The following is a 23277-nucleotide window of genomic DNA, read 5'->3' on the forward strand; positions in this document are numbered from 1 at the left end:
TCCGGCAGGATTTTGTGCACAGTTTGCCGGTTCACGAGTACGCTCCACTACCCTCGTGAAGACCTCCTTCTCGGAGGACCGGGGCCTCGGCGGAGACCTGCCGAGCAACCTTCTTGCCTTGAAGGTGTCACCGGCCACCATGTCCTTGGCTAAACCGACGAAGTCGTCCAATCAGCCCCTTCCAGATTGCTTCATAACCGCTTAACAGAATCTCACAAGCACCGACTGTAACGCCAGGTACTACGTTAACAGCCTGAATCACCTATCACAATACCAGGTGAGCGTTCACAATTTCGTTCCCGAGCAAGGCCATCCGTTCTCACAAAACCCGCTCGAGAAGTCCAAAGCTAAAAGCTCCTATTGCAGACCACCGGCGAGGTCGGAGCGAATCGCTTCCCGAACCTGCCAGAGGATTTAGAAAAATTATTTGCCCTCATGAATCTATGAAACGGGACACGATGCAACAAAGAAAACATCCTTATTTAGCTGACAGTGGCACTACTGCAACACACTACGCGGCTGAGTAGCCCAAACTCCACAGCAGTGCAGGTTGACTGACAGCCACTGATCATTGTCAGCCCCGAAGACGTGAATGTAGGCACGCTGCACTTGTAGAAAGCAATTTATAGCTACCGGGAGCAGTAAGCACAAGTTTTACAGCATGGGGCCAGAGATCGAGAAGCAATTTCTGTATTTGGATATCATATTCAATCCCTTGGGTTGGATGGTTTCTCCCAAGGACTTGAAGTGGGGTGCCTGTGAGATTTTGCTGTATTGTGTTAGCAGCAGAAATCTTCCAGTTGAGTTGGTGTCCATATATTTTCTCTTTTCATAAGAAATTTGGAGTCTGATTTTACAGGATATTTAATGTAGTTTTTCCAATGCAAAATTGGCTTCATCTTTTTTGTTTGTTAATATAGCGTGGTCATCTGCAAAGGCCAAGCATTTCACGGTAATTCTGTTTCCTTTCTGTTTTCCAATTTGGATGCCTTTGACTTTTATCTCTCATTCTCTGATGCTGAACCTTCTCCACCTTCTCCAAGATGATGCTGAACAAAAGTGGTGATAAGCCGTCCCCTAGTCAGACTCTTGTGTGAAATTTGAATTTCTTATCAAGAAATCTCAAACCCATTGAGATGGTTCCTGATAATGTTTCCTGGATGATGGCTCTGAATTTCCTATCGACTCCAAATTCTTGTATGATATTAAACAAGTTTCATGTGTTGACAAAGTTGTAGCCTTTTTTAAAAATGTGACTATGGTGTTCCAAGATTGTCTGATGTGTAGTATGTCTTGAGGTTCCAGATGTGTCTGATACAGGACTGTCCATTTTTTAATCCTGCCTGATACTCGCCAATTTGCAGGTCCATTTGGGGTTTGAGTTGGTTCAGCAAGGCTCTAGAGAGAATCTTATAGGTGATTGGGAGAAGTGAGATCCCTCTATAATTGTTCGGATCTGTCCTGTCTCCTTTCTTATGGAATGGGTGTATCAAGGCATTCTTCCATTCTTTTGGGATTTTCTCTGTTCTCCAGACTTCCAATATTATTCTGTGAATTTTAGATGTTTTTGTGGTCCAATTTCCAGAATTCCGCAATAATTGCATCCTTGCCAGGAGCCCTGTTTTTTTCAATGATTTGATTGTGTTCACAATTTCTTCGTGTGTGGGTGGAAGTGAGTCAGGTTTTGGTGTAGGTTTTACAAAACTTAGTTGTTCCAAGGGTGCTTCATAATTGAGGAGCATTATTTTAATGATTAAATTATGAAATAATTATCAGAATTAATTTAGGAATTAGAAAGAAATTTATTATTTTTAGATATATAGAATGAGGACTTTGGGAATAAAACATGAGAATAGGAAACTAACGTTAGCAAAAGTTAATGTGGAACCTCCTGAAATTTAATTTCATAGAATGTTAAAAATTAGATGAATTGCTAAGTGATAATGATTGTTACAGTGATAGGTAAGTTATTATTATTAGCTCAGAAGCAAGTGGTCTGTTTTTTCTATTTAGGAAGGTTTTGTGAATGTATTGAAGTTTTTTTTTATGTTTGTACGGTAATGTGTTTTTTATTAAAGAAAAATGCATCTTTTGTTTTAACATTTACTATAAAAATTTTCCACATGATAGGCTTTCATGTAGGTGTTGTGTGTACAATCTCCAATTACTTTTTGCATTGAATTTATGTACATGTTTCACTTCATAATTACAACAGCCCAACATTGACAATTGAGATTTTTTGTCCCTGAATGGTGGGAATTTCAACATCGTTTCACAAATATAAATGAAATGTTACAAAATTTGTTGGAACTTATTTAAGTTTCCTTTTAATAGCCATTAAAAAGATAAAATACAACAATTTGATTTATAAACATCGTGAATTACAAATTGAATAAGAGTTTATATTGGGACCTAAACTTTTATCATGAAACTGAAGAATACAACAAAAATGAGAAATTTACATTTTATGTTAGCCAAACATTCATACAGTTTTCTAAGTAATTAAGTTTATATGTTTTAAAGACATTTTGGTAATATGAAAACATTATAAGTGTATGGAGCTGCTTAAAAAGTATTAGATCAAGAAGTAAAATTTCCTCATACGTATTTGAACTGGAATTAGATAGGAAGGTGATAAGATAGCCTAGGGATTTGTTGAGATGTTCAGAAAAGATTTCAGCAATGTTGAAGGTTCTCATAGCTCTGCAAGGAAACCTTTGTCAACTCTGTTCTGAGACTGCTAATTTCAATGTTGTAATATCACATTCCTTCCAAGGAAGTTAGGAATGCAATTTAGTCTGGCTAACAAAACAAAAATCAAGCTAAGTAATTATCAGTGTCATTAATTAAAAAATATAATGCTAAGATTTGTTACTCCTTGACAAAAATAATTAATTGCTTATTTAAATATAGACTATAAAAAAAAAGACTCTACTACTCTTAAAAGTAGTAGTAGTAGTAGTAGTAGTAGTAGAGTAACCTCTACTTACAAGTAGTAGTAGTAGCAGAGTACCTCTCTCAAGTAGAGTCCAGAGCAACCAGCACTCTGATGCCCGGAAGACTGTTCAGAATCCACCCCAATTTCACCAACAAGTCATTGATAATCCATCCACGCTGTTAGTATCCCGACACCAGTACAACATCGAGCGTACCTTTCGTGACTCGCACGACTGTGAACTGCTCATCAGAAAACTGAGGCATCCAGAAGACACCCAACGGGATCGAGCCAACCATGATCACAGAGAGCAGCCAGTTGCCCCTGGGTAGTTGAGAGCTTGCCTAAGATCCGGCAGGTCATGGTGGCCGGTGGTTGGCTGTTCCTTGGGGAAACCTCATGCAGGGTTCGTTGACCATATGGAAGTACCCTGGTTCTTCAAATGTCAAGGCTTTGGTCACACCTCTCTCCGCTGTAGAGCACAGTCGGAGAGGTGTTGTCATTGCGCCCTTGCAGAGCACAGGGCAGTTAGTTATTTAAATATAGATGCTTTTAGTATAAGGACTAATTATGTTTTTTAAAAATGCAAGTGTAAATATGAATATCCTTAATGTTCTTGAAAAGTTGTTTAATTTTTTTTTATATGTCCTTTTTGTGTTATCCATATTTAACTGTTTTGTGTTGAAGCTTGAATTGAACATATAGTGTCATGTATTTATTCATTTATTTTATTTTTTGGATGATAATTCATAATTGTGCATGCAAATATGAAATGGAAATTTCTTAATGTATGAAAAATGCCACGCCCAACCGGGATTTGAACTTGGGACCTCCAGATGAAAGGACAAGATGCTATTACTCTGCCATGTAGATCGGTGAATTATAATTATGAAATTTGTTTTGTAGGTTCAATTTCTTTGTAGGAAAAGTTTACTTCTGTGATATTATTAAAGAATTCACTTTCAAATTAATGGAACTTTTCATCCAAAGGGCTTTTTTTGGAGGTAATTATCAGCACCTTCCTCAGCTGTATTTCAGTAATAGCATTGATTGCAATGGTGCCAATCTTATAAAGATTAGGAAATAACTTAAATGTATAGTTACACAAGTACATTTGATTAATGTTATGTTCATTTAATAATTAATTTTACAAATTTAGTGTATTTATAAATTTCATATTGTTCAATTATGCTGAAATGTTGAGTTATTATGTGTTGTATGTAAAATTTACATGTAGTTCCTGTACATTTTTCTTATGTTTGTAGGTATATATGTCCAGTTTGTCTGATGGTGAATTTAGTACAATCATTGCAGTTTTAGTTACTATTTTATAGCATATTGAAAATACCCAGCAAAGCAGATGGGTATGCTAATAAAATCCTTTTTCTCAAGTCACAAATGTAGGATTGACAGCTTTTGAGTTACATTAAATTGGACATTATCATCTTTGATCCACTTATATAGAAATAGCTTGAGGAAGATCCTTTTCTTTACTGGATATGGATCATTACAGAGACCTCTGTATACAACAAAAAGCATAACACACTGAATTTTTCATCAATCTCCAGAAACTGCAAAACATATTATCCTTAAATGTTAAGCCCTTAAAAGAAGTATTTCAATCTTTTTCGAGCCTGACTTTCAGGAAGTGTTAAAAAGTGCTTGTAATCTGATTAAAAGGTTCTAGTAGTTATAGATATGAAACAGGGAAGACAAGCTTCTGTTTTGGGATTTTGGTATTACACCAGCCCCATGGCTGAAGTTCCTTAAGGAGGGTAGCCCTACTCCCTTTCATAAAATAGACATTACCATAAAACAGATATAAGCAAACCTCCTTTTTTAAGAGTTTAATATTTAAAAAAGTGTTTATGGCTTAACTACTTTTGAATATGATTACTGCTACTCAGTTGGTTGAGGGCACATGCTGACCTTTCCTCTGACTAAAGTAGTTCATTTGTTTTTTTATTTTTTTAATGTTTCTTAACCAAGTTGCAGGCACTAGTCTTTTGTAAAACAGTTTGATAAAATTTGTGTATTATTTTTTTTATTTTTTATTTTTTTATGTGTTGAGCAAATGATGTTGGTTAACTTTTATCTTTAAATTCTAAATTCTTTTACTCCTTTAACATATATAAATGATAGAATTAAAATATAATGCTTTCTGAATATGTATATCTATTTATGAAAGTTTTTTTTAAACCATTTAGTCATATTAATTTTAATTTCGTTCTATTTAAATTACAGTTATTTGAAATAATGTCAGCTTGAATGTTTGTCCATGTTTGTGTATATATTTTTTTATGTTTTGATTGTTTCTCTTGTTTTTGCTACACGTGAAACAAATAATATAATAATAAAAACAGAACAGTTGTGAAAGATTCTTTGAGATATTTCTTTATGTTTTCTAGATGTTAGTATGGTGATCTGTTTGCTGACATAAAAACAGAAAAAATGACAACACATAAAACTGGTGGACAGAGTGGTAGAAAGAAAGTTCAGGTAAATTGATTACCAAATGTAGTTTATAGTTTTCACTAAATTCTATTTCTGGATCAACTCTGTTACTTCTGTGTTGATAATTATTAGAATTTTTTTTTATGTTGGTTGAGTTATAGTTTTAACAAATATAATAATAATTATTGTTTTATAATGATGTTTATAATAAAGATAATAACATTGTATATATTTAATCTTTATGTCTTGTTTTAGTTAATGTATTTATTATGACTTAATTTATAGACTAACAAAACAGTTTGTATAGACCAGTGTTTGGCAGTTTCTGCAACCTTCTGAAGTTCCATGATATTAACTGCATGATATTGATTTGTATAATTTTAATTATTGAAAGCTCTGCTGCCCTTGTTGGTTCTCAGCACGCTTAAAGAGAATAAAAAAGAAAGTATGAACAAATGTCTGTAGTGTTTTCACATTGCTGAGAGGAGGGAGATGAAACTTAGCCTTTATGATGTGCTATGTTTTTGTTAAAAAAAAAATTCTTTCAGAGAAGATTACACCACCTTGCATACAATAAAAACGTTCAGGCAGATTATTAAGTCATGGAAGATCATGTGCATTGTACTCAGGAAGAAATATGGTATTTTGGTAAAATTCATTCTCTAAGGCCTAATAATAGATTTTGCTCTTTACTGAGAAACATTGAAAAACCTAACATGCCATATAGAACAAAAGGTTAGAGTCGATCTCCAGTATTCTATTACTTCATAATAATGCTCAGCCAGACTGTGATGATATCATTCTAAGTCCCATCACATCATTTGGGTAGAAATATTTGTATCGCCCTGACTTGAATATCCCTATTGAAGCCTTATTTGTCAACTAGTTCCTCTTCTTCCAACATCGTAAGGATTTCTTCAGCAATCACTGTGAACTGTAAAATTAAATTGTAAAATTGGTAACACAGGCTACTTTTCACTGAGAATTGCAAATGATTTCTTTTCTTTCACTTTGATTAGTGGCTTAGCATGGTGGATATCAAGTTGAAAAATAGTTTAAAAGTTTGTGGACTTGATAAAAGTGTACAATTTAAATACTTTTTTTAGACCACGTATTAAAATTGCTACAGATTTTAATGCACTTCTTTGGAAGTCATTAATTATAAATCTTTCTTAAAAGAATTTCATTAAACTTGATTTTCTGAACACAACATTTCTGGATTTTCTTAGTTATTCTCTTGTAAATGTTAATTTTTTATACATTTGCTTTGACCTTTTTAAAGCCATTCCTCATTTGAGTGGTATTTGCAGTTTGTTATTAGCTGAGTTATTCTGAAGGTAACTGCAAATGAGAAAGTTGGATGAAAAAAAAGATTATTATTGTTAATGATTCCTGAATAAAATAAAATTAAAAATCAATAGAATGTAAAAATGAATGCAACAAAGCAACTGGTTTCTTGTTACCTATGATGTCGCAGTATACTGTTCCCTTCACCCCTTCACTGTACTATTAGCAGTGCCAACACCACTTCAGACATTCCAAGTAGTACTACTTTGCATCTTTATGTTTATGCTTACCAAGCTTTGATAAGTAGTAATATTGTTTATTTGTGCTATCATGAACAAAATTATAATATAATGGAAAGTACTGGCTGATGATAAATTATTCAGTGCATTTTAGGTACTAGTAAAAAAAAAATAAAGCATTGTACTTAAACTCGTTTTTTATTGAACAGAGCATTTGAAACAGTTTTGTGAACAACTTTTATTAACTTCAAACAAGTTTCACATGAGCACCTTTTGTGTCAATGTAAAATGTCAAGAAGATCATTTTTTTATGCGACACATTACAAAGAATATCTGGAGTAATTCCATTAATTACACTTTCGATTTTTCTTTTTAGTTCATTGATGTTTACAGCATTCATTGTTTGCACCCTGTCTTTGACAAACCTTCAAAGAAAGAAATCGAGTGACATAATGTCAAGGAATTGAGGTGGCTAGGTAGTCGCTAATATATAAATCCCTGGTGTTGTGCCATCTTGTTGGAAGTAAATATTGGGTTGCAGATGTTCAATTTATGATACTACTTACTCTTGTAACATGTATAGATAACAAGCTTTAGTAGCCATTGGCTTGGTGAAGAAGAATATTCCGAACACTTCATAAGCAGTCAACGCACACCAAACATTAATTTTCAGGTTATCGCATTGTGTTTTTCAAATGGCATGAGGATTCTTGCTACCCCAAATCTGACAATCATGAAGGTTAATGTGACCAGAAACATGGAAGATAGCTTCATCAGAGATATGTTTTTCTAATATTGCATTATCTTCATTCACCTTATCATGAATGTCCACAGCAAAATTGTAATTGCTAGGTTTATCATACTCATCATTTATTGCCCTCTTCAGATGCATGCACCAGCTGAATTTTGTATGCATGAAGTTTTTGGTGCTTGTGTAGAACCTTCACAACTATTACTGGTGTTCCAGTTCGAAAACTCGTACAATGAGTCAATTTACCTAGGCTTCTCTGAAAAGTTTCTCTTAACCAGATCCACAACTTTCTTAGAGATAGGTCTGCTAGCACATTTTTGGTACTATATTTCCTGTATTCTTAAACTGCTAATACCAACATTTAATAGAATTCTTTATTAGATTAGATTTTTTTATTATTTCTTTTATTTTAATTTCTTTATTAGGGGATCACGGCTGTGCGGCAAACAAAAGTGTCTACAAACAGTAATAACAGATTCGCTTTCTTGAAACCATAGTATGTTCATTGCTTTCTCTTGGAGAAAGCAATGTGCATACCCCCCTGTTGTTACATGGCACTGGCATGTGCATTCAAGGTCATCAGTAACTCTAGTGCCTACACTAATATTTGAAAAAAATCAACATGTGCTACATTGCTTTGTTCATTCTTTATCAACTTCCTAAAATCCATTGAATAATTTATTTTCATCCTGTGTTTTAACATAATTATATATGAAAACTTTGGTGTACAGACTGACTGACAACTGACAAGAAAAATCATGCATGTGCTGAAGACTTACTGCATCATTGGGCAAAATACTCTTGACTACAACTGCTTAATAATTTACTCATTCTACTATTAGATTTTCCATTTTTGTTGATTCATGTAATTATTTATTATAAAGTGGTCTTTTTTTTCTACTGATGAGCTGTGTTTTGATCAGGTTTCATTTGTAATTAGAGATGAGGTTGAGAAGCAGCACAGAGCAGGTGTTAACTCATTACAGTTGGATACAGCCACGAATCGATTATATTCTGCTGGTCGTGATAGCATTATTCGTACATGGAATTGTAAAGATGCCAAAGCTGGTAAGGACCCATATATCCAATCAATGGAACATCATACAGATTGGGTTAATGATATTGTCCTCTGTTGTGGTGGGAAAAATTGTAAGTAATCTCTTAATAATTTTGATAATTGTTTATTCATATTATTATTATCAAATTGCTTTCAACATTAATAATTTCTTATGGTATTATTTTTATTTGTTTGCTATTTTGACAGTTATTTTTTTCATGTGTGAAATCATATATCATGTTACTGCTATTATATGATGTATTCATAATGCAGGATACTGTGTGGACATAATGAATGCAGCATTTATTTTTCTATTAAATATCAAAAAAAAAGTGTTAACAAGTATATTGTGTTAGAATTAGTCTTAAACATGTAATAAACTAATTAATAAGTTTGCACAATAAGTTATTAACAAACTACTAATACAATTATCATCTTTAGTTTATATGTTATTGCTAATGTATCAGTGATATTGTCATTTATCATTGGGTTGAATATGATAGTCAACATTTATCGTCAGCCAATCAAATCACATTTATTAAAAATAACAATTTTTCTTAGTCTTTATAAAGAAAGTGGAATATACAAAAAAATGCTTTTTAAACAATTACTTTTTTTTAATTTGTAATAGGTTAAATTTTTAGATTTCATTAAATTAGTTTGCCATAGATGTCTTATAATTCTTTACCTGCTTATTTTCATAATTACATTTACCTTGAAATTTTCCTTACAATACCCACTTTTTGCTGTATGATTTACACTTTTTGTATCTGTGATGATTTTATATGGTTGATATTTTGAAAATGTTAAACAAGATAATAATCATTCTCTTTTGTTTCAAATGTATGTTATATATTTCAGATTTTTTTATGACTTTTTTTTATAATTCCTGAAAAGTTCTTATGTAAGATTTTTCTTGTGTGGCAGTTAATTACTATTCAGTTAAGAACTTAACTGAAGTAGTGTTCATACTTGTGAATTATAACTGGTTGTGTTGTTTAAATTTTCACAGTAATATCAGCAAGTTCAGACACTACAGTCAAAGTATGGAATGCACATAAAGGATTTTGTATGTCTACGTTACGAACTCATAAAGATTATGTTCGTGCCTTGGCATATGCTAGAGATAGAGAACAAGTTGCTTCAGCTGGTCTTGATCGTGCTATTTTTCTGTGGGATGTTAACACTTTGACAGCTCTTACTGCTAGCAATAACACAGTTACAAGTGAGTTATTCTAATAATAATAATAGTATTATTATTGTTATATACATTATAGTCATTAAGGGAATTCACATTGGTGTACTTAGTAACTTAATGTGAATAAAGTTTTGATTTATCAGATTTCAAACAGTTGGAATGTTACTGTGTTTGAAAATATCTTTTGAAAGTTGATATCGCACATCAGTTACTCTGTCCAGAAGCTTGTGAGAAGTGTAAACTGATTAATAAATGTAATCCATTGTTGGTTACTTCAGTCCCTTTACTGTAGTTTTATTTTTAAATAAAAGGTGTTCCATTAGTTGTGTACAAAGTATGCAGTTGTTGAGGGAGATGAAGTTTTGGACAATTTTCTTCATCTAAATTCATCAGATTTCTTTGTACTAGATTGACCTGAGTTATGTGCTAAATTGTTGTTGGTAGAACATTAAGTATGCCAATATTTACTTAGTTATTAGCTTAGTTATCTAGCTAAATGGAACTACATAATAACAGTCATTGTTTTTATACTTCATGAAGAAACAGCCTTTAATGTTTATGACTACTTTTCATATTTATATGTTAGTGGAAATAAAAATAAATTCTAAGTTAACAGTTTTAATAAATTTATTTTTTTATGTCAATATTGTCATCAAAAAATTGAAAATATTACATTTTCTTTAAAAAAAAATGTTGGTTAATGCTTTTAAAAATATTTTAGCTGTAGAAATATAATATTGAGGTTTAATTTAATAAAATGAATCAAATCACAATTTGCTTGATCGAAACATGTTATAATATGTATTTTTATTTTTAGAAAATTGTTATAAAAATTATTACAGTTGCATATTAAAATTAAAATAACATCAATTTGTAAAGTTTTCTGCTTTTTTATTTTAGAATCTCCTTTCGTGTACGCTCATTTTTCTTTATTTCAAGAAATGAAAAATGACCCAAGATCGCAGCATACGTTCCAGAATCCCAAAATTATGAAAATTTATTTTCTAATATTTTGGAATCAATTTCTGTGCACTTTTTTACACTTGCTTGAAAAATATTTGTTAAATGTCTTGTGGAAATTGTTACCTTTGTCATTAATGTAATTATTGTTTGAATTACTATTAATTTACTTGTCTTGACATAATTGACTGGAATATTTTCTTTTTCTGCCTTTTCTTGGTTGGCCAGAATTTTCTTTAGCTGTTAGAAAATTGTTATTACTGTTATTTCCTTCATCTGTTATCTCACTAATAGCAACACCACTAATTCACTATTATTTAATCCTTTGTCTTTATGAAACGCATAACATCCTTCATAAGAAGTAGTTTCTAAAAGAGTACTACTCTTATCCACAATGAAGTTAAGAATTTCATTCACTTCTAAGTCATGGAGTAATAAAGTAGCATTAAGTTCAATATTTGCAATAGTATTAAAAGTTAATCTAGATCAGCGTTATTATCACTACAATTACTGTTTCATTCAACTTTTGTCCATAATTATTATAATGTGGACGTTGATTTAAGTGATCATCAGTCAATGGACTTTGAGGAGATTGGTTTTCTTTTTCACTTAAATTATCATATTCCTTTTCTTTATTGTGTGTTACTTCATATTCCACATTATTATTAGCAATATCGTGATACTTATTACTAATATGAAGTATACCTGATGGTAGAATATAGTCACCTGATTCCTTGCTATTATAGACATTGTAAGAATGCTTGTCTTCAGATTCTTACCTTTCCCTTTAGCCTTTGCTAAGTGAACTGAAACAGAAATCATTTTCAACAAAATTTAATTTACAACAAAATTTGAATCCCGGTCAGGCATGGCATTTTCACACACTAGAAAAATTGTCATTCATTTCATCCTCTCAAGTAATACCGAACGGTAGTAAAAAAAAAATTATAAAGTCTGATAGTTCTGACTATTACCATCCGACCAAGATTAAACCATGCTTCATCTGTGAAAAACAATTTATTTAAAATGCCAATGATGCATCTAATAAAGTTCTAGAACAATTGACAAATAATATAATATAAAATACTATAATGAACCCTTTTAGCATAATCAGCATTAGTTAGCTCATGGAAAACCTGCATTTGATATAGGTAACATTTCAGTATCCTCCTCACTGCAGTGTGAGCTGAAACTAGTGAAATGTTCTTTTCCTGGCTTAATCTCCACAAAGATTTATGAGGAGATTTTGTAACTGGCACTTTAATGTCCTGTACAACCTGCATCTTTAAAACTGTCCTGTGTCGGGCATGTTTCTGGTCTAACACTAAACCTGTTTTATACAATTTTTTAACAGACTTCTGAATAACACTTTTCACTGGTGCTTCCTTTTCAAATTTCTCCCTGAACTTTCACAACACACAACATGAGATTTCATCTCTAAATATATTTCCATTACAAATACATATTCTTCAATAGTTAACAGCATTTTAACAAATAATAGCGTATGATTATGCAACTTTGTTCAAAAGCCAGTGCTTGACACCGGCTGCCGATATATGTGCAGGCAATAAACAGTCCTTCCCACTCCATCTCCACTTGTACCAACATCTTCCACTTATCCATCTCACACTAGTAATATGCATTTTAACAAACATATGCATTTAGTATAAAGTATTGAGTGATGGGGTCTTGTTTAAGTTGATTTCTTTGTATATAGTATACATTTTTGCAATCAGGTGCAGTGTATGATCTCTAGCATCATTACATCACTGTGGATATTCTGTCTTGAATCAGTAATCACAGTGAATACTCGAAGCACGATTGCTTCTAGATGATGCAATGTTTCACATCAGTGGTATAGTCAAGAAATAATTTTCTTATTTAGATCTGAGAGAAAAGTGAGGCTTGTGTTTATGATCAGCTCTAAGGTGTAGTTTTGATGGCCCTCTTTTATGCAGAGCAAAATTATCGGATTTATTTTCTTTCTTTTTTAGTTTGTCATCTCATATCTACTTTGGTGGTTCTAGTTAGTTGAGCCTCAATTAGAAAACTATCAAACAGTAGTTATATTTCAACAGTGTAGAACTCTACCACTCTGATTAGATATCCATATTCATGCTTACATTGGTGCTCACTTTAAATAACTCTGTTAGTTATTTTCTGCCAGGCTCATGTCAAAGATAGAGTTTACATATCTTTAGTAACAGACATAGAGATATTAAAGGCTCCTACTGCAATACATAGAATGACATTAAAGATATTACTGCTCCTATTGCAGTCATCTCTTCAGAGATTTTATTCAATTCATGGCTGAAATTGAATATCATCTGGATGAGACAAGCCATAGAATGTGTCTTTATGGAATTTTATTCATATTATCATAGAAATTTAATTGTTATTAAATATAAAATACTGCAAACAGCATCTCTGTAGATTAAATAATTCATTTGATTTTATACCATAACATTTGCAATCAGGCAAAACTTATAAAACATTTTATGTTCATAGAGAATGAAATTTTACAAGGATAATTTCATGTGGAACAGAATAACAGATCCAAGAAGAAAATTAGAAATGTCAATATTTTCTTAATATTGCTGACCTCCACAGTGGAGTGATAATGTCAGCCTTTCATCTGGAGATCTCAGGTTTGAATCCTGGTCAGGCATGTCATTTTTCATAGCTAAGAATTCTTTTAGCTAAAATATAAAGTTTAGTTATTAAAAATACTTAATATGAGTTCTTTAATAGTAGATAAATTTTATGTGAAAGTAATACAAATAAAACAAAAGGTAGTGGTAAGTTGGATTTGTTATAATGGAATTTATATAGGATACTGCAAACTGAGGTATTGCATAATTTAAGTAGTAAAATTATAAAGGATCAAAGATATCAAAAGCAGATTAGCACTAATAAACTTACTTGTAGGAAATATGTCTCCCAGTATCAAGTATAACTCCTCTTTATATTTGTAATTACTCTCCATGTGAGTGTAATACTTAATGACAGTAAAATATGGATATCAGTAGGCAAAGAATGACAAAATTAAATAATACAGAAGAATGTAGAAGATTTGAAGGAACTTTTTTTTTAATGAATAGTTTTAAAATGAATTTGAGGAAAAAATAGTAGAAATTGCTTTATAAATGTGTTAGTGGGCCAGGCATTAAGGCACTAAGTATAGTTATTTTAGTAACAGAAAAAAGTAAGAATAAAAACTACTGTAAAGGGACAGATTTTCAAATGCATGAGAAAATATAATAATTACATATTTATATGTAGTAAATACATAAGATTAATACTTGTACATTAGTGCAAAATAAATGACTATATTATATGCTTTGGATCATATATAAAATAATATAAAAAAAATTAATAATATTTATTTATCTTAATAATATTTTTTTAATTTATTTTACCTTCAGCTTCTTCATTAAATGGTAGCAAAAATTCCATCTATAGTCTGGCAATGAATCCAGCTGGTACTGTAATAGTTGCTGGGAGTACAGAGAAAGTTCTTAGAGTATGGGATCCTAGATCTTGCAATAAATTAATGAAACTTATTGGTAAGTTGATAGTAAGAGTAATACTCACTGATATGTTTTCTGTTTGCATGATAGTATTCCACTTATTAATGTGTATATATTTTCTTTTTCTTTCTGAAGTGGTTGGTGAAAATTCCTTTAGATACCCTCTCTAATTAATAAACTTGCCCTCACCAACAGATATAAATTCTTCTTTTCTTATTTATCATTAATACCACCATTTAATTGATTAAAAAACAATCAGTAGATTCACTATTGATTGTAAATATAATTGTAAATTGCAATATAATAGTAACTGCATTCCAATCACTTTTTGTAAAAAAAAATCTTATAAAAATCATTTAAAAATTCCTGATTTCTGTTAAGCCTTACATTTATTTATTTAATTACTCTCTTTTAGCCATATTTTTCAGAAATTAAGTCTTCTGTCATCATTTGTTTATTTTCAAATTCATTACAGAATTTCAGTTGTCAGATTTAGTTGTCGCTCATAACTCTGCCTCAACATTATTGACAATTATTTAATTTTGTTAGGCACTTGCAACAGTAACTTATAGTGGCATTGCTAACAGTAACTTATATTCATAACTTTACATACAATATTTGAACAGTTTTTTAAATTACAATTATTCATTATTACTTCTTATTTCAAGGAATCATGATTTACAAAAATTTAATCAGAATTCTAAGTTTGTAACTTATGTTGTTCAAGAGTCACTGGATAAAAATTTCTTCATTGCTCATGCTTTATAACTTAACAGAATGGAGAAGGGACTTTTTCAAATCATATTATCTCACAATCTAATTAGCAATATTCAGATTGTGTATGTGATTTTTTTTCAAATAAAATATAAATTTTGGTTAAAAATAGTTTTTCTTTGAAACCTTTTTACAATTAAAAACACATTTTTGACTGTATTGTGTTATAAGTTAAATCCAGTAATCTTTTTTTTAAATAACTTTTATTTTACATAACCATTTATTACTCTTCTATTAATATATTGTATTAATAAATACACCTTTTTTTGCATAGAATTTCTGCTAGGCACCACAGAAAAATTGGTAAAATTTCCATGTGGGCACTTGCACAAACATTTGACCATGTACTAATTTAATAAATTCTAGTGTTTTAACTTACTGTTAATTAATTTTTTATTTGATTTATAAATTTTAATGTTATAAATTACGTTAAAAAATACTGTATTACATTAATTTTCGGTAATGTGAGCCTGAACGTCCTCAACCTTAATATTTTTCAAATTGAAGTATGTTGAAAAATATGTTATATAATTAATAAAAATACTAGTTTCAAAAGTTGAAAGAGTGAAATTACCTTAGTATTCTTCCTTAAAATTTGTAATGGCAGTAGCGTTGTTATCAGCTGATTTGGGCAACTCCATCATATAGTCAACAATATATTTTTTTACAATAAATTTTTTTTAAATATATATTTTTCAACATACTTCAATTTGAAAAAGATTAAGGTTGAGGACGTTCAGGCTCACAATTACCTAATTTTGTTTTATAGGTGTGGTTTTTTTTTAAAAAACCAATTTATTGCTTAGAATATTTTTTTGTACAATTTACAGCAAATTCAAATATTATTCACATGGCTACTTGTTTTTTATTATTCCTGTTTGTTGTATATTAGGAATTTATATTAAAAAATCTTTCTTAAAGTTAGATAAATAAATTTAAAACTTTCATTTTGTAATATTACATTATAAAGAACATTTTATCATTGATGTTATAATCTATAAACACTGGCATTGGCAAATTACTGTGAAATTTTTCCCATTTGCTTTGTTGTAATTTCTAACTTGCAAGTTAATAGGCAATAAGAGGTAAAGCTGGGAAGTTGATGTAACAAATTCATGTTTTAAAAAGTGTGCCATAGGATTTCATTCTTGCTCTATTCAAAAAAAAAAAAATAATAATTATTATTTCCCTTATTTTAAAAGAATATAAGGATATCACCTACATATCAACAGTTATATATTTTCACACGCATAGTAAAAAATTAATGAAATTGTTATTGATTTAAATTTCAGGCATTGATTCAGTGAACTAAGGCTCTTAAATTTAATTTAAATCCCTGTGTAAATCATAATCTAAACTCATTGGCTATTAATAATTCGTTAATGAGCTTGATTTTTTTTTTTTAGTATTCATAAGATGTACATTTTTTTTTTGTCTTCAGTCATTTGACTGGTTTGATGCAGCTCTCCAAGATTCCCTATCTAGTGCTAGTCGTTTCATTTCAGTATACCCTCTACATCCTACATCCCCAACAATTTGTTTTACATACTCCAAACGTGGCCTGCCTACACAATTTTTCCCTTCTACCTGTCCTTCCAATATTAAAGCGACTATTCCAGGATGCCTTAGTATGTGGCCTATAAGTCTGTCTCTTCTTTTAACTATATTTTTCCAAATGCTTCTTTCTTCATCTATTTGCCGCAATACCTCTTCATTTGTCACTTTATCCACCCATCTGATTTTTAACATTCTCCTATAGCACCACATTTCAAAAGCTTCTAATCTTTTCTTCTCAGATACTCCGATCGTCCAAGTTTCACTTCCATATAAAGCGACACTCCAAACATACACTTTCAAAAATCTTTTCCTGACATTTAAATTAATTTTTGATGTAAACAAATTATATTTCTTACTGAAGGCTCATTTAGCTTGTGCTATTCGGCATTTTATATCGCTCCTGCTATGTCCATCTTTAGTAATTTTACTTCCCAAATAATAAAATTCTTCAACCTCCATTATCTTTTCTCCTCCTATTTTCACATTCAGCGGTCCATCTTTATTATTTCTACTACATTTCATTACTTTTGTTTTGTTCTTGTTTATTTTCATGTGATAGTTCTTGTGTAGGACTTCATCTATGCCGTTCATTGTTTCTTCTAAATCCTTTTTACTCTCGGCTAGAATTACTATATCATCAGCAAATCGTAGCATCTTTATCTTTTCACCTTGTACTGTTACTCCGAATCTAAATTGTTCTTTAACATCATTAACTGCTAGTTCCATGTAAAGATTAAAAAGTAACGGAGATAGGGAACATCCTTGTCGGACTCCCTTTCTTATTAGGGCTTCTTTCTTATGTTCTTCAATTGTTATTGTTGCTGTTTGGTTCCTGTACATGTTAGCAATTGTTCTTCTATCTCTGTATTTGAACCCTAATTTTTTTAAAATGCTGAACATTTTATTCCAGTCTACGTTATCGAAAGCCTTTTCTAGGTCTATAAACGCCAAGTATGTTGGTTTGTTTTTCTTTAATCTTCCTTCTACTATTAATCTGAGGCCTAAAATTGCTTCCCTTGTCCCTATACTTTTCCTGAAACCAAATTGGTCTTCTCCTAACACTTCTTCCACTCTCCTCTCAATTCTTCTGTATAAAATTCTAGTTAAGATTTTTGATGCATGACTAGTTAAACTAATTGTTCTGTATTCTTCACATTTATCTGCCCCTGCTTTCTTTGGTATCATAACTGTAACACTTTTTTTGAAGTCTGATGGAAATTCCCCATTTTCATAAATATTACACACCAGTTTGTATAATCTATCAATCGCTTCCTCACCTGCACTGCGCAGTAATTCTACAGGTATTCCGTCTATTCCAGGAGCCTTTCTGCCATTTAAATCTTTTAATGCTCTCTTAAATTCAGATCTCAGTATTGGTTCTCCCATTTCATCCTCCTCAACTTCCTCTTCTTCCTCTATAACACCATTTTCTAATTCATTTCCTCCGTATAACTCTTCAATATATTCCACCCATCTATCGACTTTACCTTTCGTATTATATATTGGTGTACCATCTTTGTTTAACACATTATTAGATTTTAATTTATGTACCCCAAAATTTTCCTTAACTTTCCTGTATGCTCCGTCTATTTTACCAATGTTCATTTCTCTTTCCACTTCTGAACACTTTTCTTTAATCCACTCTTCTTTCACCAGTTTGCACTTCCTGTTTATAGCATTTCTTAATTTCCGATAGTTCCTTTTACTTTCTTCATCACTAGCATTCTTATATTTTCTACGTTCATCCATCAGCTGCAATATATCGTCTGAAACCCAAGGTTTTCTACCGGTTCTCTTTATTCCGCCTAAGTTTGCTTCTGCTGATTTAAGAATTTCCTTTTTAACATTCTCCCATTCTTCTTCTACATTTTCTACCTTATCTTTTTTACTCAGACCTCTTGCGATGTCCTCCTCAAAAATCTTCTTTACCTCCTCTTCCTCAAGCTTCTCTAAATTCCACCGATTCATCTGACACCTTTTCTTCAGGTTTTTAAACCCCAATCTACATTTCATTATCACCAAATTATGGTCGCTATCAATGTCTGTTCCAGGGTAAGTTTTGCAGTCAACGAGTTGATTTCTAAATCTTTGCTTAACCATGATATAATCTATCTGATACCTTCCAGTATCGCCTGGCTTTTTCCAAGTGTATATTCTTCTATTATGATTTTTAAATTGGGTGTTGGCAATTACTAAATTATACTTCGTGCAAAATTCTATAAGTCGGTCCCCTCTTTCATTCCTTTTGCCCAGCCCGTATTCACCCACTATATTTCCTTCCTTGCCTTTTCCAATGCTTGCATTCCAATCTCCAACTATTATTAAATTTTCATCCTTTTACGTGTTTAATTGCTTCATCAATCTCTTCGTATACACACTCTACCTCATCATCATCATGGGCGCTTGTAGGCATATAGACGTTAACAATCGTTGTCGGTTTAGGTTTTGATTTTATCCTTATTACAATGATTCTATCGTATGCAGTTTGAAATACTCTACTCTCTTCCCTATCTTCTTGTTCATCACGAAACCTACTCCTGCCTGCCCATTATTTGACGCTGAGTTAATTACTCTAAAATCACCTGACCAAAAGTCACCTTCCTCTTCCCACCGAACCTCACTAATTCCTACTATATCCACATTTGTCCTACCCATTTCCCTTTTTAAATTTTCTAGCCTACCAACCATTTTCAAGCTTCTAACATTCCACGCTCCGACTCGTAGAATGTTATTTTTTAATTTTCTGGTGACCCCTTCCTTAGTAGTCCCCACCCGGAGATCCGAACGGGGGACTATTTTACCTCCGGAATATTTTACCAAGGAAGGCGCCTCCATTATTACTATGTGAAAATGCAAAGAGCCACATTTTCTTGGAAAAAAAAGCAGCTGTAGTTTTCCATTGCTTTCAGCTGCGCAGTACTCAGAGGACTGAGTGATGTTGATACGGCCGTTTAAGTCGTCCTGACTCACGCCCCTAACAACTACTGAAAGAGCTGCTGCCCTCTTTCAGGAATCATTCCTTAGTCTGGCTCTCAACAGATACCTCTCCGATATGGTTGCACCTTCGGTCCAGCTACTCTGTATCCCTGAGCACTCAAGCCCCCTTAATTAATTAATGTTTTTTAATTAGATTATGAAACTAATAATTTTAAGATTACCGGATTTTGAATCATCTGTGTAATCAGTTTTTACAGATTGCAGTACACACATTTTTGAGCACTTATTTCAACAAAATTTTATTATTTTTGTCACATATGATGATCTTGTTTATATGCTTTACTTAGCTACAAAGTGCATTCTCCTGTGCAGTTTAGTTTATTTTAATTTACTTTTTAATCTGAAGAGGGATCTTCATTATTTTAAACAACTAGATGGCTAGTGATAAACAGCTGAATGATGTGTTTTTTATCATTGTTTATTGTATAACTTGTTTTTAAATTATTCATTAATATGAAGGTTAATCTTTCTTTATATTTATTATAAAACTGTAATTAAAATATAATATTTGGATGAAACAGTTGAAATTAAACCTTTAGTTTTACTTGTTTGAAAACCATTACAATGTTAAATTCTTTGAAGAGAAAACTATGAAAGCTCATGTTAATCTACAATGAAAGATAAAAATAGATTGTAGGTAATGAAATAAAGATTGTAACTTTTAAGAGGAAAATACTAAATAAAAAGAGCTACTAATATGCATGTCCATATTATAGAGTAAAATACAACCTTATTCAATCTATGCTAATTGTAATTTACTATTATTAGAAAAATTGACAAAATGAAAAATATTTAAATTTATAGCATGAAAAAATTACAGTTTTTAAAAAAGTTGTAGACTATTTTTTTTTTTTTTGTATGTCTAGACTGTGATTGAGAATAAGAAACGTAAAACTTTTTAAAATTAAATTTTTAAAACTTTCTAAAATTGCAGAAAGAAAAGAAATTGTATAAAACTGGATTGTTCAATTAATGGGACATTAATTGAACAATCCAGTTTTATGAATTGTTTAATCCATAAAAATTTAGGTAGGCTATAAAATAGATTTATAATTTATATTATTCAAAAACAGAATTTGATTTTTATATCAGCACTGCTAATTCCATTTAAATTAATTCTCTTCTAATTGGAGTGCCTCAAGGAAGTGTATTAAGCCTTGTGTATTGTAGCCATCGACAGTATTACTAAATGTGTGCAGCTACATGTTTCATGTTCTTTATTTTTCTATGTATACTACATCTCATTCAATAACCACAGCTGAGAGACTACTACAGAATACTATATCTCGCCTTGAAGCTTGGTCCAAGGTTATCAGCATTACCTTTTCACCTGAGAAAACAAAATTTATAGTCTTTTCTTGCCTGCAGGACCCTTTCATTCCACAAATTTTCCTCAATGGAGTGCTAATTTCTATTTCGCCAGAAAAGTTTTTAGGTATATTTTTTGATAGCCATCTTATGTGGGTCAAACAATCAAACAACTAAAAACGATCTGTTCCAAACTTCTAGATATGCTGCAAGTCCTTAGCAACCAGTTGGGGAGCCGATCGGTCATGTATATTATTATTCCTTAGTTCGTTCTCATTTAGATTATGGTTGTGTTGCCTACTCTTCAGTGTCTCAAGCTGAATATGTTAGATGTCATACATCATGCTTTTGTTTGTCTTGTTACAGGTGCTTTTAGATTAAGCCCTGTCACTAGCATACTTGTTAAATATGGTGAACCATCATTTTGGGATAGACAGGATCACTTACTTCCCCCGTCTTAACCAAATCACCTGGCTTTTAACACAGTCCTTGCAAATCTTAATTTACAAAATTATGAAGACTATCCACATTATAGTGCATCATCTATGGGTGCCCAACATTTATTACACCTTATAATTGTTGACTCACATTCTATTTTTCCAACATACCCATGTTAATATCCTCCGTGGAGAATCAATCTTGTAAATTTTATGTTAGACTTTATGATATACAATAAAAAATCAACACCCCTGTTGTTTTTCAACAAATGTTTTACCATATTCTCTCCACGACAAACCTAGGTGCAATAACATACACAAATTGATGGAAAGAGAATGATACCATTGGATGCGCATTTGTTATTAATGGCAGAACCTATATGTTTGGTCTACCTAATATTACAAGCGTATTTACTGCTGAACTGTACGCTATCAATAAGGCTTTGAATATCGTTAACTCACAATGCCGCCATATTCTTATGTGCAGTGTCACATGCAGTGCCTTGTGCAGTGCTTTCCAAGCTATAGAAGATTTGAATTCTAAACATCCTCTTGTTACCAAGATCTATAATACAATCACTGAGTTGAACCATTGCAATAAACAAGTGAGTTTCTGCTGGATTCCTTGCCACATGGGAATTCTGGGTAAAGAACATGCAGATTCCGCTGCTAAAGACTCATGTAATCAACCATCCTTCACTGCTCATATTACTACATCTGTCTTTATTAATTGTGTAAAACATACTATTTGTGCAAAATGTGACTGGACTGCTACAATTGATAACAAACTTCAGTTTATCAAAGATACTGTGATGCCATGGGACTCCTCGTGCAGAAAAGTTTGCCAAGAGAAAGTGGTTCTTTGCCAATTGCAGTTGGAACATACAAGAGTTACTCATGGGTTTTTGATGTCAGGAGAAAACACTCCATTATGCATACGATGCGACAGCCGCTTGACTCTGCGCCACATCCTTGTGGTTTGCGTAAGTTGTGTGGCCTTGCATCTTAAATATAAATTGCCCAAAAACATTCGACAAATCCTGGACAACAATAAGGAGATTTTAGATTGGGTGTTGTTTTTTCTTAAGGCTGTCCAAGTATACTCAGATATTTGATTTACTGTAGTGTGTATCGGCTCTTCATACTAGTTGCTATGTAGCAGTTGGAAGTTTTATTGTTCTCGATAAGAACAGAACTGTCGTCCTTCGTGACGGCAGTTCAGAAGTAGGAAAGACCCTGTCTAAAGGATGTCCGCAGGGCAGTGTATTAGGTCCACTCGTCTGGACCATCGAGTTTGATTCTCTCATGCGGTTGCGCTTGCCTGGCGGCTGTCGTGTCGTGGCTTATGCCGACGATGGGCTGCTGCTGGTTGAGGGTAATTCGCGTGCTGAGATCGAGCTTAGAGCGGCACAGGCATGTAGGGTTTTGCGGTTGTGGAGTCTTCAGCATAAGATGGTTTTCAGTGCGGAGAAAACCACTATGATGTTTTTGAAGGGCCGTTTAGCTGCAACTCGCCATCCGCGGGTTGTGATGGACGGTCGTTCAATAGGTATGTCACCCTTCAGAAATATCTGGGTGTTATCCTTGATGAGAGGCTTCTCTTCAAGGAGCACCTTCAGTATGTGGCGAAGAAGGCAATTGATGCTTTCTTCGGCGTCCGTAGAGTGGTCCATCCCGATTGGGGGTTGAATTTCCGTACCATGCGGATTCTTTATAAAGGCGTCTGTGAGGCCATTATGTTGTATGCTGCGCCCGTCTGGTCTCATCGTTTGCGGTACCAATGTTATAGGGAC

General features: G+C 32.3%; 1 protein-coding gene across 3 annotated transcripts in view; it reads left to right on the plus strand.

The window, feature by feature from the left end:
- LOC142325276 (WD repeat-containing protein 48) overlaps window positions 1-23277 on the plus strand; it is a 68568-nt gene that overhangs the window by 11225 nt on the left and 34066 nt on the right. For all 3 annotated transcript variants that reach the window (XM_075366823.1, XM_075366839.1, XM_075366832.1), the window contains 4 exons: window positions 5344-5434; window positions 8590-8815; window positions 9736-9948; window positions 14307-14447. In XM_075366823.1, coding sequence (XP_075222938.1) covers window positions 5387-5434; window positions 8590-8815; window positions 9736-9948; window positions 14307-14447 — 628 coding nt within the window. In that variant the 5' untranslated portion in view covers window positions 5344-5386. The remainder of the gene's footprint in view (window positions 1-5343; window positions 5435-8589; window positions 8816-9735; window positions 9949-14306; window positions 14448-23277) is intronic.

Source organism: Lycorma delicatula, chromosome 1, assembly GCF_047948215.1.
Source record: "Lycorma delicatula isolate Av1 chromosome 1, ASM4794821v1, whole genome shotgun sequence".
NCBI lineage: Eukaryota > Metazoa > Arthropoda > Insecta > Hemiptera > Fulgoridae > Lycorma > Lycorma delicatula.